General features: G+C 58.3%; 1 protein-coding gene across 4 annotated transcripts in view; it reads left to right on the top strand.

The window, feature by feature from the left end:
* The first annotated feature begins 4636 nt into the window (after positions 1–4636).
* Positions 4637–20464, top strand: part of CACNA1G (calcium voltage-gated channel subunit alpha1 G) — a 63325-nt gene continuing 47497 nt past the window's right edge. For 2 of the 4 annotated variants that reach the window (XM_004434712.3, XM_004434706.3), the window contains exons 1-8: positions 4639–5726; positions 12872–12983; positions 13135–13268; positions 13648–13745; positions 15904–16063; positions 16560–16860; positions 17028–17120; positions 19273–20056. In XM_004434712.3, the coding sequence (XP_004434769.1) occupies positions 5485–5726; positions 12872–12983; positions 13135–13268; positions 13648–13745; positions 15904–16063; positions 16560–16860; positions 17028–17120; positions 19273–20056 (1924 nt within the window). In that variant the 5' untranslated portion in view covers positions 4639–5484. Of the gene's footprint in view, positions 5727–12871; positions 12984–13134; positions 13269–13647; positions 13746–15903; positions 16064–16559; positions 16861–17027; positions 17121–19272; positions 20057–20464 lie in introns of all 4 variants that reach the window. The other 2 variants (XM_087440986.1, XM_014790824.2) reach the window with 2 other exon arrangements.

The raw sequence follows: 20464 nt of genomic DNA, 5'->3' as shown, positions 1-20464 counted from the left end.
TCTGCCTTGTCGAATTCCTCCTTCACCTTAAGAGGTCACCAGGCTGACCCTGCCCCCGCCCGTGGTCATTGCAGCCTGAGTGAAACTGAGGTCAGGGGACCAGAAATGACCACCAGCGGTGGGGACGGGGATGTGGACTTGCCCAGGAGAGGAAGGCCAATCCTTGCCTTCAGGCAGGGTTAAAAAGGGGCCTGCCCTCTCCTTCCCGTTGTCTCCTCCTGTTTTAAGCTGGGGAAGAGGCAGGGAGGGCTCTCTGTGAGATTTTATTTTTCACGGAATGGTGACATTTGCATATGCTCTGGTATGGCGTGGGAGCTGCTGTTATCAGGACCAAGGACATTTCTTTCGGGATATCCATCCAGCCTCCAGCCTCACCAAGATGGAGCCAAAGCTGCCCTGCAGGAAGTCATATTGTCCATCCCCCTGCTTTCACACAAGCCAGCCCAGGGAGAGTTCTCTTTCATCTGGAACATCATTTGGGTTGGAAATCCTTCTCCACATCTGAGTCCTTCCTGCTGCAGGGAAAGCTAGTGCCTTCCTGTGACCTCCTCCTGTCCCCTCAATGTTGGGAGATGCTCACAAGTCCCGTCCTGGGCACCCACATCTTTACTGGCCCCAGAAACCCCATCTGGCTTACACTGCGGGGAGGAGACTGGAAAGTGTGCTTTGGGAAGGGCAGGTATAGGGGGATGGGGCTGACGGGCGTGGAGGAGGGAAAGGAGATGTCCTCCCCAGCCCTTCAGGGGTCTTCTGAGCCTGGGCACCCTCGTAGCCCCAGAGCCAAGCAGTACAGATAGCCAGAAGAGGCTGCTCGAGACGAGGTCCTAATGGGGCCTCTGCTTGTGGGGTGTCAGCAGTGCGCAGGAGTGGGCAGGAAGGAGCTGGGAGACTAGACTGAGGCTCTCCAAGATCCACTCAGGACCGTGGCCACCCCCTGCACACCGTCACACACGTGGTCACTGGCACCAGGGTCAGCTTTGTCTGGGCAGCTGTCCCCTCGGTGCAAGCCACCGGCCCATCTGGAGGAGATTAGGGCTCCGGCCAACAAGGTCAGCTGGCCCCTTCCTGGCTGGAGCCTGCACAGCCTTGCCAGGAAGTCTCAGGACTGAGCAAGTGGAGCCTGGTCTGGGGGCAGCGAGGAGCAGGGTGAGCGTGGCGAAGCACAGGTGGCCTTTTTGGCAGCCCCAGCCCTGGCTTTGGAAAGGTCTAGGCAGTTTGCAAAGTCCTCTTGTCTCTGTCATCCTATTGACCCTCATGAATGAGGTGGCAAGGCAGATCCCTTTGGCCTCACATGGATAGATATTCAAGGCCTAGAGAGGGTAAGAGGCTGGCCTGAGACCACTCAACACATCCGGTTCTTTCTGGGGTCTTCAGGGTACAGTAAAGACCACTAAGGCTTCCTCTTCTCCCCAGAGGTCCAGGCACAGCTGTGAAGGAGGGTGCATTTGCTGTCTTCTGCCCCTACCATCCAGGCTTCCTTCTGCTCTTTGCGTCCTCTTTCCCTCCCCCGGTAACAGCACACACCTGACAATGGGATTCTGTAAATGGGTTCAGAGGAAGGAGGTAGGGCCTTACCGAGTGAATTCTCCCGGGAGTGCTCGCTTTTTCTAAAGAGGGCAAGGCTGAACACAAGTCTTGCTCGGATGTGGGATTTTAAGTCTGCAGCCTCTTTTCCCCTTTGCCGTCTAGGCTGCTTGCTCTGCCGGCAGGACTGTCCTGGAGGAGCTGTGGGACAGGGCACTGGAGACAGGGCCTCATGGTTTGGGCAGTCACTTAAGTAATTTCGTCTCTCTGAGCCTCAGTTTCCGGATCTAAAAAATGGGACAACTACCACACAACTCCCAAGGCTGTGAGGTGACTAAATGGGACAATGTTTGTATCACTGCTGAACAGAGAGCATCACAGATGGGAAGATTGTGTCGGTTCCTGAGGGAGCCATCCAGGCCAAGAGGGAGGCAAAAAGGGGAGGGGCTGGAGGGGCTAGAGGGGCTGGCGGAGCAAGGCCTATATGAGGGTTCTCCCTCAAACCCAGAAGCCACCTTAGACAACACTTTAGCCTAACTTCTTTCTTGGGAAACTGAGGCCCAAAGAAAGCAATTACTTGTCCCTCTCATCCCCCCTCCCTGCCTGAGGTTATTCATTCCTCTAACAGATTTATTAAGCACCTACTGTGTGCCAAACCCTGGACTAGGCCCTGGGGAGTGAAATGGACACAGCCCTGCCCTCAGAGAACACACAACCTAGGGGGGAGACCATTGTTTCATTACTACAAACAAACATATAATCCCAGCCTGGGCGAAATGCAATGAGGGTCCAGACTTCTGGGTCAGTACTGTGTCCTCAGCGTCTCGAAACTTAGCAGGCACTGCAATATTTGCTTGAATAAGTCCACCGAGGAGGCGATGTCAGAGCTGAGGCTTGGAGGGTGGGACTTAAAGATGGTCTCGTGCTTCCTTTGCCTTCTCTGTGGGTCTTGCCTCCTCGCTCCCCTCCCCCACTCAGGCTAATAGTGAGCATCTCTGACGGGGATGTCAGAGTCCCCAGAGCCCTCACAAGGATCAGGATGCTTTACGTGGCAGGTCACCCCACACCCCAAGCCCAGGGAATTAAATGTGGGTCTCACTTTGTCCAGATGGTGCATGTGTCTGTTCCCCCTTTCTGGGTATGTTCTAGAACAGAGTTTAGCCCAGAGACTGGGGGTGGCCTGGACGATAGATGAAGGCATGGGGCCTGCTGACCACCAGGAAACCTGGCTGTTGGGCTGGGCAAGCCTCTTGGGCCTTATTTTCCTCTCTGCAAAGAGCGGATGATTAGAGTCACTATCTCCCGGTGCCAGCCCTGGGGCCTCTTGACCCTGTTGGGGAAGGGCAGGTCGACCCGGCAGACTGTGGACCGGCGGGAGGGAGGGAGGTGTCAGACACGTGGAGCGAACCATAAATAGGCCCCTCTCCCAGAAGATGGCTGCGAGTTCAAGACTCTGGCGCGGCACAGGCGGAATGAGAGCAGAGACTCCCGCTAGGAGAGAAAGGCACTTAAGGGATCTGCTCATTAGCATGAAATGCAAATGAGCCCGGCCTCATTTGCACAACTCGGTGCCCGGATTCGGCGACAGGGCAACCTGGGAGGCGGCGGCGCAGCAGCCAGTTTGCCCCCCCCCTGCCCCCACCGCATTCCCCGCAACTTGCCCGGGGAGGCGGGAGCTGAGACACCCACCCCACGCGGCGGGAGGCGCGCGAGGGCTGCGTGGGTGGCGCAGCCTTGGGAGAGCGAACGACGCCGGGGAGTCGGGGCGCGGGTGCGGGAGGTCATCCGGTCCATCCCTCTGCCTCTCCGCAGTGGCGTAAGCGCCCCGAGGTCTCGGGAGAGGGAACCGACTGACCTGCTTTGTTCCGCCGAGTCTACCTCCCGCAGAGATGGGCAAGTGCTTCCCGACGTCTAATCCTCGATGCCCTCTCCGTCCCACTTCACCCCAGCGCTCAGCACTCCCGCGGCGCTCCGCTCCCGGGTACCCAAAGCCTTTCCGGGTGGCGCCGGCGGCGAGAGGGAGCTGGAGCTGACTGAGCCCGGGGACTCGGGAAGGTGAGGAGGGGCGAGGACCGGGGTCTGCACGTGCGTGTGCGCTCGTGGGAAGCCGCAGACCCTGGAGGACCCCTCCCGGTGGGAGAGCAGCCCCGCGAAGCTCCTGTCCTGCGGACAGCCTCCCCATACCGTACTGGAACTCGAGAGGGAGAAACTGAGGCACGGAGTGGGAGAGTTGGTGAGACTTTGCAGGTTAAGAGTCGGCAAAGCCCAGCTCTGTGCTGCCACCCGCTCCCACACACTCCTCGCTCTCTCTGCTCTGCAGCAGCTCTTGGGGATCCCGGCTCTGGGTCCGACGTGACCTGCCTGGGGCCACGTGTTCAAGCACGAAGCCCCCGCGTGGGATCCACACCCTCCACAGGATCCCTAGGGGCAGAGGGGCTGAAGCTCAGGGTGAGGTCATGGTCAGCGGGTTAGGGTTAGGAGGTCAGGGTCAAAGTCGTAGAAGTGGACCCCTGGGAGCAGGACCAACAAGCCCAAGAGGTTGGTGGAGGCCACGCCCAGACCTTGCCTGCTCCAGCTTTTCCTTGGCTCCTCCCGTTTCCCCAAGACCGTCCCTCTCAGCCTGGAGCCCTACCCCCGGGACATCCTGCTCCGCTCCTCTCCTTCCTCAGTCCCGCTCCCAGCCTCAGCTCCAGGGTGAGAGATTAATCAGGTGGAGACCCAGGATTTCGCTCCGGGACCCTGGTCACACCCCACACCCCCGGCCGCCTGCCTGCCTTCTTCTCCAGGCTCACCCGGAGCTGAGCCCCGCCTTCCTGCTGTGGTTCAATTCAGGGGTCGTGGACAAAGGATGCCCGGGCCGGCAGCACCATCCCAGGACCCCGCGGCGAATACTCTGATTCCCCCGGGCTCCCTCCAGGGGAGTCCCAGAGACCCCAGCGGCCAATAGGAAAGTGGGTTCGGTCTGGGTAGCCATCTAATTGGCTCCGGCCTTCGGGAGCGGACCCAGGGGTAAGGGGAGGGGAGAGGGGCGGTCTCGGGCTTTGGGGTGGGAATCGGATTCCAGCTGTGGTTCTTTCCCCGGGCGCCCCGCCCGCACTGCCACGGCGGCCGGCCAATGGGCGCGCGGCTCGGGGCCGGCGGCGCGCGGCGATTGGCTGCGAGGCTGGCTGGGGAGAGGCGGGGCCGAGGCTTGAAGTTGGAGTGAGGGATCCAGCTGTGGCGTGCGCCGGGCTCCTCGCCGCCGCTTTCGCTTGCTCGCTCCGCGTCTCGGCCGGAGGAGGAGGCAGCGGCGCCGGCGACAGCTACGGCAACGGCAGCCACCGCGGCGGCTGCGGCGGCGGCATCTCCGCCTCCACCCCCGCCCGGGACGGCCCCCCACCGTCTCCCCGCCCCTCCTGGACCGTGAGCCCGCCGAGGGGCGGAGGAAGGAGCCGCCCCCCACCCCTCCAAACCCACCCCCAAAGAGATCCCTCCTCCCCTCCCCCCGCCGCCGCTGGCGTGGAGCCGGGACGATGCTGACCCCTTAGATCCTGCTCCAGCTGCGCTGCGGGAAGAGGGGGCGCCCCTCCCCGGACCCCCACCCTCCGCCCCCTTCTCTCCCCCTCTCGGGGCCGCTTCGCCGAAGGTAGCGCCGAATCGGGCGGCCGGAGCCTGGGCGCGAAGCGAAGAAGCCGGAACAAAGTGAGGGGGAGCCGGCCGGCTGGCCCGGGGGGCCCCAGAGGCCCTGGGGAAGCGGGATTCGCACCGGGCGGGGCTCCCCTGCGACCCGGCGCCCCGCGGGCAGCATGCCCCTGCGGGCAAGGGGAGCTGGGCTGAACTGGCCCTCCCGGGGGCTCAGCCTGCGCCCTAGAGCCCCCCAAATGCGCCCCCGCCGGGGCCCCCCGCTTGCGTGAGGACACCTCCTCTGAGGGGCGCCGCTCGCCCCTCTCGAGACCGCCCGGGGCCCCGGCTGGCCAGAGGATGGACGAGGAGGAGGATGGAGCGGGCGCCGAGGAGTCAGGACAGCCCCGGAGCTTCATGCGGCTCAACGACCTGTCGGGGGCCGGGGGCCGGCCGGGGCCGGGGTCGGCGGAAAAGGACCCGGGCAGCGCGGACTCCGAGGCAGAGGGGCTGCCGTACCCGGCGCTGGCCCCGGTGGTTTTCTTCTACTTGAGCCAGGACAGCCGCCCGCGGAGCTGGTGTCTCCGCACGGTCTGTAACCCATATCCTCCGGGGCACGACGGCCGGGCTGGGGGGTCCGCAGGGGGGCGGGCCGAGCCGCCGGAGGGGACCAAAAGCCAGGTGAGTGGGAGAAGTGAGCCTGGAAGGCGGGCAGAGGAGAGGGGGGCTACTAAGGGAGGGAGGGGGGCTTCGGAGTGGGAGCGGAGACGCGAGCAGGTTTGGCCGATACCCCAGGCGAGCCCCGCCTCGGTACACACACCTCAGTCCTCCTTGGGGGGGTTGGGATCCTGGCCAGGAAAAGAGAGGAGATGCCCCGCTGGTTTGCAGCTGGATGCTCTCCAGATGTGGGCAGGGGAGGGTCGTCATCCTCCAGATGTGGGAAGCTTCGGGAGCCTGGGAGCTCTACTCCACCCGCCGCCCGTTAGCGAGCTGGGTTTGGTTTCCGAGTTTGGGGGGTGGGGTGGGGAGGAAGCTGCGGGAACGGGGGAGGGGGGACCGCAATCTCCTGGGTTTCCCTCCTGCCCCCGCTCCAAAGTTTGCGGTGGATTCTAGGATCTCATCCCCCCCAATCAGGTCCTTGAGGCTGAGGTTTTTACTGACCCAGAGGGAAATGTTGGGGGGCGGGGACCAGGTCCTGACCCCCCCACCCCCACCCCGCGGGTTGGAGGCACAACAAGGAGATTCCGGCGGCAGCTGATGCCAGGGGCGCAGAATGAGAACAAGATGTGGTGGAGGGGAAGCTGTCTGCCCCCAGAGCTGGGGTAGAGACCCTTTCAGCTGGAGCCCAATGTCCAGAGTGCCTCCCTTCTCTCCAATTCTTTCTTCATTGCGAGGTGTTTGAGGTTGGGTTGGGGAGTTTTGTGCTAGATTTTTTTCTTGTGGTGGGAAAGACTGTGTTGAGAGCTTTGGCAAGTGGGGGATGGGATTAAGCCAGTCCAAGTTACCCATCCCCTTTCACAAATAATGAGTGCTCCCACCTGAACGTAGAGCAGGTATGGGAGACCGCAGCCCTCCAATAAAGTATTGGGGGGACAGTGAGACTGTGAGCTGGTTCTCTAAGGAGGACTCTAGTCCACCACCCCAGCATCTACTCCTCAGATGGGTTTGTGGAATGCAAGCCCCACATTCCAGGGAGAGAGAGATGCTCTGCCCAGTCTGGAGTGGTATGGGAGACCCCAGCCCCCTCATCCCCAGGGCCTCTCCCCCTCAGCCCCTAGCACAAAGCGCTGCTTGACTACTGCTGGGCTCCAGGCTCCCGGGTGGGTCCCGCCACTGCCGGAAGGAAAGGGGGGGTGCACTGCCATCCCAGATCTTGACAGTTCCTCCTGGCTCCTTCCTCCCAGCTCAGAGGCTCTTTTGGACCCAGGGTGGGAAACCTCAGGTCTCCCTTGTAACCCCTGAAAACCCAACCGGGACACTGCTTTGGGAAACGGGGGGGGAAGCTTGGTGCCGTCCTCACTCTCTGCAGCTCTGCTGCCTCTAGTGCGCAAAGCAGAGATGTGAGCTTGGGTCCCCCCAGCCCCCATCCTGTACACTCTGTGGGTCTTTAAGACATTCGCCTCATGACACCCTCTCTCCATCCCTTGCCCCTTCTTCCTTTCTCTCTGAGCTGGAGAAAGTGGGGGCGGGATGCTCAGAGGTTTGTGGACCTGCTGAATAGGCACATCTTGGGCTCTGACTTCCCCCCTCCTGCCCCCCCACCCCCACCCCTAGGCCCCTTTATCCATGGCGGAGATGGGGAACAAATCTCTGAGAAGGGTGGGCTCTGGGCATCCCTCCTCTGTGCCCCTAACCGCCCACCCTCTCCATAAATGGGAAAAGGCACCAGGCCCATCCTCTCCTTCACAGGGGTCCAGGAGAGGTAGAGAGATCTTCTCTCCCCTTTCCCTACCCCTCCAAAAAAACCAGACCTCTTGGCTAGCGTCTCCCTACCTGCTCTATCTCCAGGTGCTAGTGGATGATCTAGGGGCTGATTTCTTCCTTGAGGGCTTCTGGAGGGGGGCAAGTGGAGATGGTTGGGATCAAGAGAGGTGGGAGCTAGTGCTCGTCTTGGGGGTGAGGGAGCAGTCTCATGTCTGGGGTGTGGGAGTCTGGGGTGTGGGGTCCCGGCATCCTAGGTCTAGACAAGTCGCTAAGCCTGGGGTGGCTGAGGATGGGTGGAGGACAATTTCTTGGCAAGGAGGCTGCCTAAGCTGTGCCCCCTACCACTCCCATTGCACCCAAGTGTCAAGGGAAACCTGTATTTTCACCTCCAGAGGGGCTCTGAACTGACTGTTGGGCCTCGGTCATTCTCTTTTTCTCTTTTTGGTATCTGTGAAGCTTCCCGTGGCTCCACAAGGTTCCTCTCTGCACCTCTGAGCCTGAGGGACGTAAAGACACCTCCCCTCAACTAACTGAAACCAGTTAGACTCCTCTTGGTCTTCTTCTCAGCCCTCTCCTCTCTTAGCCTCTTTAAGAGACCAAGTTTCCTAGAAAGGAGATCCAGACCCAGGTAGGAAGTGTGTGTGTGTGTGTGTGCGTGTGTGTGTGTGCGTGTGTGTGTGTGTGTGTTGGGGAAGGAGAGAGGTCAGCAAAAGGAAGAGGGGCTCGGAAGTGCAAGTTTTAGTGCTGGGGAGACCAGGGATCCTCGTGGACAGTCAGTTCGTTGTCAGAAAGGCGCCCTCCCCCTGGGTTATAGAGAAGTGTGTTGGACTTTCCAGTGTGTTTCTTCCAGTGTGAGGGAGTGCGTTCCCCTCCCGGGCAGGAGATCCTGAGCATTCCCTCTCCGGCTGTTGTGTCACATCTGGAAGTTTGTGTAGGAGTTTCTCCAAGCTCAGAGCCCAGCACAGCTTTTTCTCATTTGGAAATCACAGGCTGGCATTTGGGATGCCGAGAGGGGGAGTGGGAGGGGGGCCAGTGGGGGAGAGGGGAGCCTGCCAGGAGTGGGGGGAGGAAAAGGGGGAGGCCCAAACTGCAGGAGCCCTAATGGCTTCCAGAAGTGAATGTGAGTGTGTGACTGCGTCGCTGTGTGTGTCTGAGTGTGTGCGTCTGGAGGGGAGGGGGCACTAGGAATTTCTGGAGCTTTCCTCGCCACTGTCCCAGTGCCCCGAGTTTGCCTGTTTCTCTTACCTAGGGAGAACTCTCCATTTTGGTCCTCAGAGGAAATGGGGGTGGTGTTCTTCCTGTCTCCTCACCAATTCCCTCCTCTCATTTTAAACCCAGGGCTCTGCAGAGGGGGTCTGGGGAGAAGGGCTGGGGTTAGGGGATTGAACAGGACTTAGGGGGGCCAGAGCACCCCCTGGCACCGTTTCTGTCCGAGGCCCATCTTGCTTCTGTATCACACACCCACTCTGCTCCACCGAACTGTTGGGGGACTCCCCACTGCATATAGTGCCAGTTGGAGCCATTCCTGGGATTACCCCCACCACACTGCTCCCCCTCACCCCTCGCCTGCTCCCGCCCTGGCCCTCACCCCGCCCTGCCTGCCTCAGCCAGGATGGCGACAGACACAACTGCTCACACACGCAGACATGCACACACACACACACACACACACACAGTCACAGACATTTGAATCAGATTTCTGGCCTATTTCCCCTCCCAAAGATTCCAACGGGCCTGTTCTCTTGTGTCTCTGTCTCACATCTCTGTCCCTGGGTGGGGCCGGCTGCCTTTCTTCGGGCTTCAGTTTCCAATTCAGCTGGAAACCTCTCTCCCTACACACCCACACGCTGGAGCGGGCGGCGGGGAGCCCACTGGGAAACGGGCTGTGGGAGTGGGGGCTCGGCCAGGGGAATCCCCCTTTCAGCATCCCTAGCAGGAGCCTCGCTGCTGAGCCTTATATCCCTCCCCACCCTGGGGAATGCTGCATCCTACAGACACCAGCCTCTCTGTGGGCTGGGTGAGACAAGGACCCCACCTTCCCAATGTGAACTAGGAGGCCAGGATTCCTGGGTCCAGGCCCGTTTCCTCCTCGGCACTCCTCAGTCGCAGATTTCCAGGCTCCTAGAGGGAAACGGGGCAGCCGGAAGGCCTGCCTCTCTTCTCAGTCATGCCCTGCCCAGAGCCCCCGTGCCCCTGGAGGTGCCCCAGCCCTCCTCCCTCCTCTCCCCACCTCCCTGTCCCTTGCTGCCAGGCTAGGCAAGGGCTCTAGAGAGAGCCCCACAGAGAGGACTCAGTTGTGCAGATAACATGCTCTAGTTCTCTCTCCTGGAGGGAGAAGAGGCGGAGGGATGGAAGTGGGGTTCCTCGCCCTGCCATTTCCTTTTTGTCTGCTTTTGATGGTGGGTTGTTGGGAGAAGAAAGATCCTCCCCTCTCCTACCCACCTCCCCCTTTGGGATCCACTCCAGCCCGGACAGTCACCATAGCAACAGTAGACATATGACTGCACAGGTCTCTCATAGTCACTAGGCAACCAGTGTCCCCCGTTCCCTTGGTTGCCATGGGGATTTGTCACATGGTTTCCCCTCAACCTGATAACCTGTGGGTCTCCCCACTTCCTCTTTCCTCCATGAGGACAAGACAGTAGCCTGGGTAAGGGGAGTTCATGTGTGAGGGGTCCCTTTAATTACCATGGCAACAAATCCACACCACCTGGTGACACATCCTCCCGTTGTTATGGCAACAGAGGAACATCACACAGTGACATACGGCCATATTCCCAAGGAAACGAGCCCTACCCTGAGAAGGGTGAAAGACCCCCCACCCCCGCTAATTATTCTTTGATTCAGATTGTCCCAAATTTTCCTGTGCCTTGGTGTCTTCCCTGTCCATTTATGTTTACCTGTAGGGAAGAGGAGAGGTAAAGAGCAGGCAGGATGTACTTGGGAGTAAGGTGAATTGTCAAGGGGGCTCTTGAGAAGGGACTTCCGTGGTGAAGAGCTGGAGGTGGGGTCATTTGGAGGCAGACTGGCTATGAGAGGCCCCAATGTCAGCACGTGTAAGGTGAGGACAGAAGGAGGGACAGCTCTTCTACGGTGTCACTTCTGCCCTCCCCCCCATAGTTATCATCAATTCATCACTATTGAGGCAAACAAGGCAGGAAAACATGAATAGGGAGATACATCTGGCTTCTAGGCAGGGAGATTGATCGATTGATTGATTCACTCATTCATTCATTCATTCTGCCCATGTACTGATCATCTGCTACATGCCAGGCACTACTCTAAGCTTTGTAGGGGATATAAAGATGTAACAGGATGCCCATGCCTCAGCAAGGGAGATGAGACAAGTGCACAGGTGGCATGGTGGGACCACTGCCGTTAGAGGGGTCCAAATAGGCGTCCGGGGAGCCCCTCTGCCCAGGAGAACTACTCACCTTCCCCACGTAGAGCTATCTGCTCACTTGGGTCCCTTCTCTGCAGAGGAGAGGAGGGGGCTAGCTTGGGGAAAGCAGGCCAGTTCTTGAGGATAATTGTGTCCTTCCCTTTCCAGATGATGGCCCCCAGGGAGCTCCCTCCATGTCCCCCTTTTCAAGGTGACACCTGGCTGACCCTCACTCTTGGGAGAAGTCCATTGGGCTCTGGCTCCACCAGGAAAACAGCTCCATGAAAATAGAGCACTCTTTATTTCCCCCTTCCATCTACTTACCCCAAAAACCTAGAACTATTTTATTTTATTTTTTTACTCTTATTCTTATGAGGAGGTGGAGGTTAGAGAAATTGCAGAGCCTTGGGACGTTTGGGTACCTGTTGGTGGGAAGGGATGTGAGTCTGAGGGAGAAGGGCCTGAGTGACAGAGAAGAAGTGAGAGGGCTGTGAGGGGATTGAGGGAGTTGTGGGCTCCGGGGGAGGGGGCATGGTCTGAGGTTCTGGACAGAGATGGGGTATGGCTGGGACTAGCCCAGTGGAAAGTCCTTGGGTCCCTGGCCAAAGCCTTCTCACTCCAGAAGTGGGGCCACGACAGGAAGAGTCCATCTGCTCTGGGCCCTCTCCACTCCACTGAGTCTGGCTTGGCGGGTCATGCCGTGGGCTGCCATGATACCCTCCCCACCTCCATCCCCAAGGCCTTCTCCTTTCCCCAGTCCCTCACTCTCTGCTTGTTTCTGGCCTCTCTGCTCTTCCCCACCCCTCTCATTTTCCTTGAGAAAAATAGGATGCTTGGTCACTTCTCTGTGAGTCTGGTGCACAGAACCTTCCAAGGTCCGGAGGACATTTTATACATTCTCCCATTGATGGGCTAGAAGTGAGCCCCTTAATAAAATCCACTATGTGGAAAGACTCAGGGTTTAAAAAGCCCCTCTCTCCCCTTTGCTGCAGAACAGAGTCTGTTTTAGTTGGTCTGGGCTGGGATTTTGCTGGAAGCCGCAGAAGGTGTGATGGCTGCGTAGTCTGTATATGCAGGATACTGTTCACTCTGCATAGGCTGGGGGCTTATGCCTAGCACGTGGCCTGGTGTGTAGTGGGTCCTCATTATTTAAATGCATGAATGTGTCTAGAGGCCGTCTGAGAGCTTTGAGAGGCCAGGGGGCTGGTGGTAGAAGAGGTAGCATCGGGCTCCGGTGCTGTGGTGAAGGGGCACTACAGCTGTGGACCCTCTTGTTTGCCTCTGCCTGTCTGTCTCTTGCCAGGATGGTCATGACAGCCCTTGCCTGCATGCCCGAGGAGCTATCCCAGATCAGGAGCTTGGAAACCTCAGTCTTGTCCTGGCTTCTCCTGTGACCTTCAGCACATGACTTTGACTCTCTGGGCCTCAGTTTCCTTGGGTTCTGAGGAAGAAAATGATCTCCCCCGGATACTTCACAGGGCTGTTGTGAGCATCAAATGCAGCATGGTGTGAATGTGCTGGGTAAACTGTAAGGCAGGCATGATCCGACTTTAGGTTTGTGGCACATATTCATACATTATCTCATTTGCTTCTCACATCTTCCCTGTGAGGTAGGGAGACTAGGATTCAGATTCAGCAGCAAACTCTTGGTGTCTGACATTTCCATAAGCACGATCGATTTTATCCCCCAAGTGGCTCGTGCAAATAGAGCATTTGTGGCTTTTCCTACTTTACAGATGAGGAAGCAGGGTCCGGAGAGGTGAGAGGACCAAAATGGGACTGGGCCTGGGGGCTGCTCGGTGTAGGCCAGGGCCCTCCCATCACACCTGGTTAGGTCTCTGATGGGGTTGGGAGGTGCAGAAGCAGGAGGTGCGAGGGCGGGCCGTGGGGGCGCTGACTCAGTCCAGCCCTGGCCAGCCATTTCCTTGACCACCGGGATACCTGGTTTGAGCGCATCAGCATGTTGGTCATCCTTCTCAACTGCGTGACCCTGGGCATGTTCCGGCCGTGTGAGGACATCGCCTGTGACTCCCAGCGCTGCCGGATCCTGCAGGTGAGTGTGTGTGTGGCAGGGGCAGGGGGCAGCTCCTGATGTTAATAACCCTGACACCTTCTCTTCAAGAGGCCCTGACCCCGCTGGTGGGGGTGCGGGGGTGTTCCCCCACCTGCTTCTCAGTTTCAGCAGCCTCTCGTCCCCACATCAGGCCTTTGATGACTTCATCTTTGCCTTCTTCGCCGTGGAGATGGTGGTGAAGATGGTGGCCTTGGGCATCTTTGGGAAAAAGTGTTACCTGGGAGACACTTGGAACCGGCTTGACTTTTTCATCGTCATTGCAGGGTGAGGGCCTGGGCTGGGGGTGGGACGGCAGTGGATCAGATCCGTCTCTTCCCCAGGGCCAGGGTTCTAGGCCCCAGCTCCCAGCCCAACCCACTTACAGTGCTGCTTTCTCCCTGGCTGTCCACTGAGGGTCCGAGGCTGCCCTGTCTGTAGCGCTTCCGGATTCCCCTCCATCCACACCCTCCTCCATTCGTTCTCTGAGGAGGCATCTGTCCTTGGCTTGGGGGTGGCCTTGCCGGCTCTTCAGAGCTCCTTGGTGGAGGAGGGGGAGGAGTCAGAAGTTGTGCTGCCTCACGGCAGCAGGTTCCTCATTGACCTCTTTTGACCCCCCACGGCGGCCTCAGACTCAAAAGGCCTCCCTTTGGGCCCCTCCCTGCAGGATGCTGGAGTATTCGCTGGACCTGCAGAACGTCAGCCTCTCAGCTGTCAGAACAGTCCGTGTGCTGCGACCGCTCAGGGCCATTAACCGGGTGCCCAGTGAGTGACCCCTTGGCCCTCAGCCCCTGGAAGGAGAGCCCCAAGAGGAAATATGGAAATCTCGACCCCACCCCTACCTCCTGACCGCTTACAGGCCGCATCAGGGCCTGGCACTCTGAGGCAGACCCCATCAGAGAAGGGCTATAAGTGGGGAGCTGAGGTCACGAGCCAGATGGAGCCCCCACACCTGGCTGTGGCACTGTGAAAGTTACCTGGAAGGACCCTTCCTCCTCATTTTGCCTGATTTGGGGTCAGAGTCTTAGAAATGTCTCAGATTACCCCTTCCCTCCAGCTAGACAACCATTCCCTTTAGTGAAATAGGGGTGAGTGGGAAGGCTACGGAGAGGCTGGCAGGCCCAGAGGAGTGGGTGCAAAGTGTGATGGCCTTTTCTAGCCAGAACAGCCTCCCACGGGGTTTGGTTCTCCCTGGTGAGACCACACTGGCCACGCTAAGCATGACTTCTCTCAAGACAAGGCCACTCCGTGCCTTACCCTCCCGCCGTGTCCCCTTCCTCCTTCCCACCCACCCCCTTCCAACCCGTTGCAGCAACTGACTGCCTGGACCATTATCTAAATTAAACCGCATTGGTTTCCCGAGCCAGCGCAGCTTTGGCAGCGCTAGCTCCCCCGACATCCTGCCCCCCCCCACCCTTGCTTGGGCCCCCTTTGCAACTCCCCAGCCTACACAAGCTGCAGATGGTCCCCGCTGCAGTCCCAGGAGTGGGGGTGGGGGTGGGGGCAGGTTTCTGGGGCTCTGTGCCTGAGGGAGCAGCAGCCCCCTTTGCTGAGTGTGTGTGTGTGTGTCTGTGTGTGTGTGTGTGTGTGTCTGTGTGTGTGAGATGCGGCTGCCTCTGGGTGGGCAGAGCTGCTCACTGAGTCCTCCAGGCATTGGAGTGTGTTGGTGTGAACGGGAGCTCCTGACGAGGGGCATGCCTGTACCTCCTCTCCCGCCCCAGGTGACGGCTGGCAGATTTATAGGCTTCTGTCTAACCACTGGTGTAATTCCTTTAATGCAAACCCTGAGGAATTGATCTCAGTTGGAGCACAGAGGAGCTGAAGGGGGATGGGGCTGCAGGAAGAGGAGAGGGACTGAGTGAAAAGACTGGGCTGGGAGGGGTGGAGGCAGGGCGGCTGCAGTCACCAAGAGGGTTAATTAGCTGCTGCTTAGAAGCTTTTTCCCTGGAGGGGGCGGGGGGCCATGAGTGGCACTTTGGGGGTGGAAACCAGCCATTGGAGGTCTGTGTGCTTGACAAGGGCTCGGTGGCCTGGGGGCTGGTTCAGACCCTGTGGGCTGGTTGAGTCCTAGACCTGGAGTGGGGAGGAAGGCAGTATCTCTAACAGGGCTTGTGGGGGTGGGGTTGTGGTGGCTTTCCCCGTGGAGGGGGTTGTTCATTGAGGACCACTTGAGATGACAGCCTGTGTTTTCTCAGGCCCTGATGTGGGGATCTGGACCAAGCAGAGAATAGACTCAGGGCAGGGGGCTCAGAACCGTGGTGAAGTGCAGGGCATCTTGGCCCCTGCTGAGGGGCTGGCTCCCAAAGTGAGATTCCTTCCTGGTAACATCCCTCCTGGAGTTCTCTGCCTCAGTTTCCCCAATGACTGTGGTGGCGATAACTTAGAAAGGTCAGGTGACTGTGACTGGTGAGAGAAGGAAGTAGGAGGGGAGGGTGTGAGTGTGTGTGTGTGTGTGTGTGTGTGTGTGTTTGTTTCACAGAGTGGGATTTGGAAGCAGAAAGCCTAGTTTAAGTCCTGGCACCTACATTATTTAGCAGCTCTGTGATACTGGACAAGTCATGACAATTCTCTGAGCCTTGATCCTCATCTGTAAATTGGGGGTGATATCTGTGCCTGTGATGATGTTGGGAGAGTTAGGTGGGATGTGGCGCAGGAGAGTAGAAACTACAGTTGCTCTGGCTCGTCCTTGGTGGTCCTGACCACTGATTAATATGGGCGGGCTGAGAGGGATCGCAGGTAGGGGTTAGGGGCTGCAGGGGCTGCCTGCGGAGTTAGAGGTGTCTGTTGGTCTCCCCTCCAGCTTGAGCTGGGCCGTCTCAGCCTCAGAGGCCCTGTGGGCCCCCTCTGGGAGTGCCGTCAGGCCCATGGCAACCAGCCTAGCCCGGCCAGTCTGGGGCCCCCAGCGTGGCTTCTGCCCCCACAGGCATGCGCATCCTTGTCACGCTGCTGCTGGACACGCTGCCCATGCTGGGCAACGTCCTGCTGCTCTGCTTCTTCGTCTTCTTCATCTTCGGCATCGTCGGCGTCCAGCTGTGGGCAGGGCTGCTCCGTAACCGATGCTTCCTGCCCGAGAATTTCAGCCTGTGAGTGGCGCCCGGGGTGGGGGGTGACCTGGGAGTGGTTGTGGGGCTGGGACCTCCCTCAGTTGCTGTTGCTGTTTTCATCTTGGTGACACGTCTGGTTCTCAAACCTGGCTACACATTGGATTCACTGGGGAGTTTAAAAATTTACGAGGCCTCGGTCCCACGCCCACAGATTCTGATTTCATTGGTGTGGGGTTCAGCCTGGGCGTGGGGATTTTGAAAAGCACCTCGGTGAGCCTAATGTGCAGCCACGTTGGAAAGCCACTGCTCTAGGACGTAAGCTTCCAACATCCTGACTCTGGAATTTCACACTTGGTCCTCACACTCCTAGCACCCCCATGCACACCCCAAAATCCCTGCCTCTGCCCAGTGCTTGTCCCCGACTCTGTCCCCTGCCCTGCTCACGCTGCGTGCCTCAGTGCACACACCCAGCTCTCCCTTCCTGGGCCCTCCCCCAGAGAAGCCTGCTCCCACCTCATCCCTGTCTCCTCCGCAGCCCCCTGAGCGTGGACCTGGAGCGCTATTACCAGACGGAGAATGAGGATGAGAACCCCTTCATCTGCTCCCAGCCGCGGGAGAACGGCATGCGCTCCTGCAGAAGCGTGCCCACGCTGCGCGGGGAGGGCGGCGGCGGCCCGCCCTGCGGCCTGGACTACGAGGCCTACAACAGCTCCAGCAATACCACCTGTGTCAACTGGAACCAATACTACACCAACTGCTCCGCGGGGGAGCACAACCCCTTCAAGGGCGCCATCAACTTCGACAACATCGGCTATGCCTGGATCGCCATCTTCCAGGTAGGGGAGCCTGGGCACCGGGAGATTCTCCAGAACACAAGCGCCAGGACCCAGTCCAGGCTTAGAGTGGTCATTCTTAGGGTTGGGAGGGGGTCTGGGCCTCTGGAGGAGACTGCAGGGGGCTCTCGGAGGCCCAGAGTCAGCCTGCCCCTCTGCAACCTCCCCAGGTCATCACGCTGGAGGGCTGGGTCGACATCATGTACTTTGTGATGGATGCTCATTCCTTCTACAACTTCATCTACTTCATCCTCCTCATCATCGTGAGTGATTCCTCAGGTCCCTGTGGGGATGGGGGATCCTGGGGATACAGGTGGGAGAGTCCAGATAGGGGGAGGTTCTGAGGCTCTAGCTCTCAGGACAAGTCCCACGGAGATGCAGGCAGAGAGGATACCTGTCGTGAGGAGTCAGGAGGGAATCCAAGGTCCAGGCCTGGTTTGGTCACTTACCACCACTTACAACCTTCCCCACGAGGCTCTCAGCCTCACCCTGGGCCTCTTTCTTCATCAGTAAAATGGATGGTTCTTAATCCAAGGTGATACCGCCTCTCCCAGGGGGCATTTGGAAATGGCAAAGGGTGGTCCTGTTTTTCACGAGGACTGGAGGAGCACTATTGGCATTTTGTTAGGGGGCAGGAGGGAGATGGTAAACATCCTGAAATATAGTCCTGCAAGCAAAGAATTGTTCCCCCCACAAATTCCCATCATTCGGTGTTGAGAAATACTCCATGATCTCTTATTCCTTCGAGCTCAGAAGTTCCAAGACTTTATGAGGGCAGAAGGCAGAGGCGAAAGTAGCAATATTTAATAGTTTTAATCACTACCATTCGTAGTTAATAATTTAATTGCTACTAATTATAGCGGGTATTTATTGAGCACTTACTATGCACGGTCCCTGCTCTAAGCACTTTCTGTGTGCTGGTGCATTTAATCCTTACCACAATCCTGGGACAGTCTCCATTTACAGATGAGGAAACTGAGGTTTCCTCGTTTGTCTGACCCCGTCGTGGGCTTTGCATGTGCTATGGATTAATCTTGCTGGGAGGGACATTACTGCTGAAGTGTGTTGTAATATCTGCTGCCTGCTTAATCGTCACAGTCTCCTGTGAGGTGCAGGGATTGGGGCCCCACCCCCTAAATGAGAACTCTGAGCTTGGTCACTGGGCTCTGTAAGTGACTAGAGCTGAGAATTCAACCCCAGGCTACCAATTCCAAGTCCAGCCTTTTTTCTGTGTCATCGAGAGGCCAGTGACAGAGCCAGACAGGGGGACAGATATTGAGAGAAGGAGATTAAGATCTACTCAGGACCTAGGACAAACTCCAGAGAGAGGTGGAGACAGAATAAGGCAGCTCTTGGTGAGTGACAGACAGAGGGTAGGCCTTGAGAAACAGCAAGTCCTCGAGGCTACCCCCTCCTGCCCTTGAATCCTTCCCTGGTGCAGAAGAGTATCCAGGCTTGAGGCCTGTCCCCGTTCCCCGCCATCACCTCTGGTGGCAGGGCCAGCACCTCCAGGAAGCAGAAGCATGGTCTTTTCACCCTGCTTCTCTCCGTGGGCTGGGGGGAAGGGGAAGGAAGCAGACAGGGGGGTAAGGGGCCCAGTTTCCACCCTCCCACACACCCCTTGAAAAATCTTTCCAAACAGCTCTCTGAAATCACACTAGTGAAGCTAATTATCATAATTACTAGGACACAATCTAGAAAAAAAATCTGCTTTGTCACTATAAATATTCATTTCCTTCATTCTGGATTGTTGTTCCAGCAATGGCCATCCCAGAGTCCTGGGGAAACTGAGGCATGGGTTCAGGGTTCAGCCCATTACCCAGCTAGGGGAGGGAGGGGCATGGGGAAAAGGGATACAGGCAAGGCCAATGGTCACGAGCCCCATGGTTAAGGGTCTCGCTCAAGGTCATGCAGCTAGAATTGGACTAGCAGCAGGAGTCTTGTGAACGATGTTTCTGCCAATATCTCAAAGGTTCAATCTGATGTGAAAACCCCATGTCCCCAAGATTGCATTCATTTCCACAGCTTCTCTATTCCTGATGGGAATTGGGGAGCTGTGCTCAGAATCTCTGAGGATGGGGGTGTTTAGGGGCAGGGAGTTGCAGAATAGCATCGTGATCAATAGCAATGCCTTGGAATTCCATAGAGTTTGGGTCCAGTCTTAGCTTTGCTGTGCATTGGCTGAATGATCTTGGGCAAATTCCTCGACCTCTCTGGGCCTCAATCTTTTTCACCTGAAAGGTGGAGATAATAAAAGTGTCACATTTTGAGGCCGTGCTGAGAATAAAATGAGATCAGGCTTAGACGATTATGGAGCCCAGCGCCTGGCATGTAGGAAGTGCTGGGTACACGGTGGCTGGCACTGTGATTCCCTTTTCTTCAGGACATCTCCTCTTCCTGTCCCCACCCCAACAGGTGGGCTCCTTCTTCATGATCAACCTGTGCCTGGTGGTGATTGCCACGCAGTTCTCGGAGACCAAGCAGCGGGAGAGCCAGCTGATGCGGGAGCAGCGTGTACGGTTCCTGTCCAACGCCAGCACCCTGGCCAGCTTCTCCGAGCCGGGCAGCTGCTACGAGGAGCTGCTCAAGTACCTGGTATATATCCTCCGTAAAGCAGCCCGCAGGGTGGCCCAGGTCTCCCGGGCAGCGGGCGTGCGGGCCGGGCTGCTGAGCAGCCCAGCGCCCCGCGGGGGCCAGGAGCCCCAGTCCAGCAGCAGCTGCTCTCGCTCCCACCGCCGCCCATCCATCCACCACCTGGTGCACCACCACCACCACCATCACCACCACTACCACCTGGGCAACGGGACGCTTCGGGCCACCCGGGCCAGCCCGGAGATCCAGGACAGGGATGCCAGCGGGTCCCGTCGGCTCATGCTGCCACCACCCTCGACACCCGCCCTCTCTGGGGGCCCTCCGGGGGGCGCAGAGTCTGTGCACAGCTTCTACCATGCCGACTGCCACTTGGAGCCAGTCCGCTGCCAGGCACCTCCTCCCAGGTCACCATCTGAGGCATCAGGCAGGACTGTGGGCAGCGGGAAGGTGTACCCCACTGTGCACACCAGCCCTCCACCAGAGATGCTGAAGGAGAAGGCACTAGTGGAGGTGGCCCCCACCTCTGGACCCCCCACCCTCACCAGCCTCAACATCCCACCTGGGCCCTACAGCTCCATGCACAAGCTGCTAGAGACACAGAGTACAGGTGAGAACTCCGGGTGGGGCATGTTGGTACCCCTCGCCCGGGGGTCGGGTGGTGTCTCAGAAAGGACTGGGGGTCTGGAGTCAGAAGGACCAGGCTTGGATTCCCATTCTGCTGCTCACAGCCTTGGCACCTTTGACCATTCACGTAACTTCTTTGAGCCCTAATTTTCTCATCTGTTAAGAATCGTACTCCCTACACTGTAATAGTAACAATAACTCGCGTGTAATGGGCACTGCTCTGTGCTCTGCTCCAGCTGTTTGCGATGATGCCTAACAGTTGTGGACGGAGTGCTGTGTGCCTGTCACCTGCTTTGCAGGCAGACTCCCATTGGATCCTCTCAACAGTTTAGGTGATAAGCTTTCTCACTGTCCCCATTTTACTGATGAGAAAAAGAAGGCTCAGAAATGT

This window comes from Ceratotherium simum, chromosome 16 (assembly GCF_057802395.1).
Source record: "Ceratotherium simum simum isolate JZ-2026a chromosome 16, ASM5780239v1, whole genome shotgun sequence".
In the NCBI taxonomy this organism is placed as follows: domain Eukaryota; kingdom Metazoa; phylum Chordata; class Mammalia; order Perissodactyla; family Rhinocerotidae; genus Ceratotherium; species Ceratotherium simum.
The sequence above is the reverse complement of the archived record's forward strand: the minus strand, read 5'-3'. Positions and strand labels throughout refer to the sequence as shown.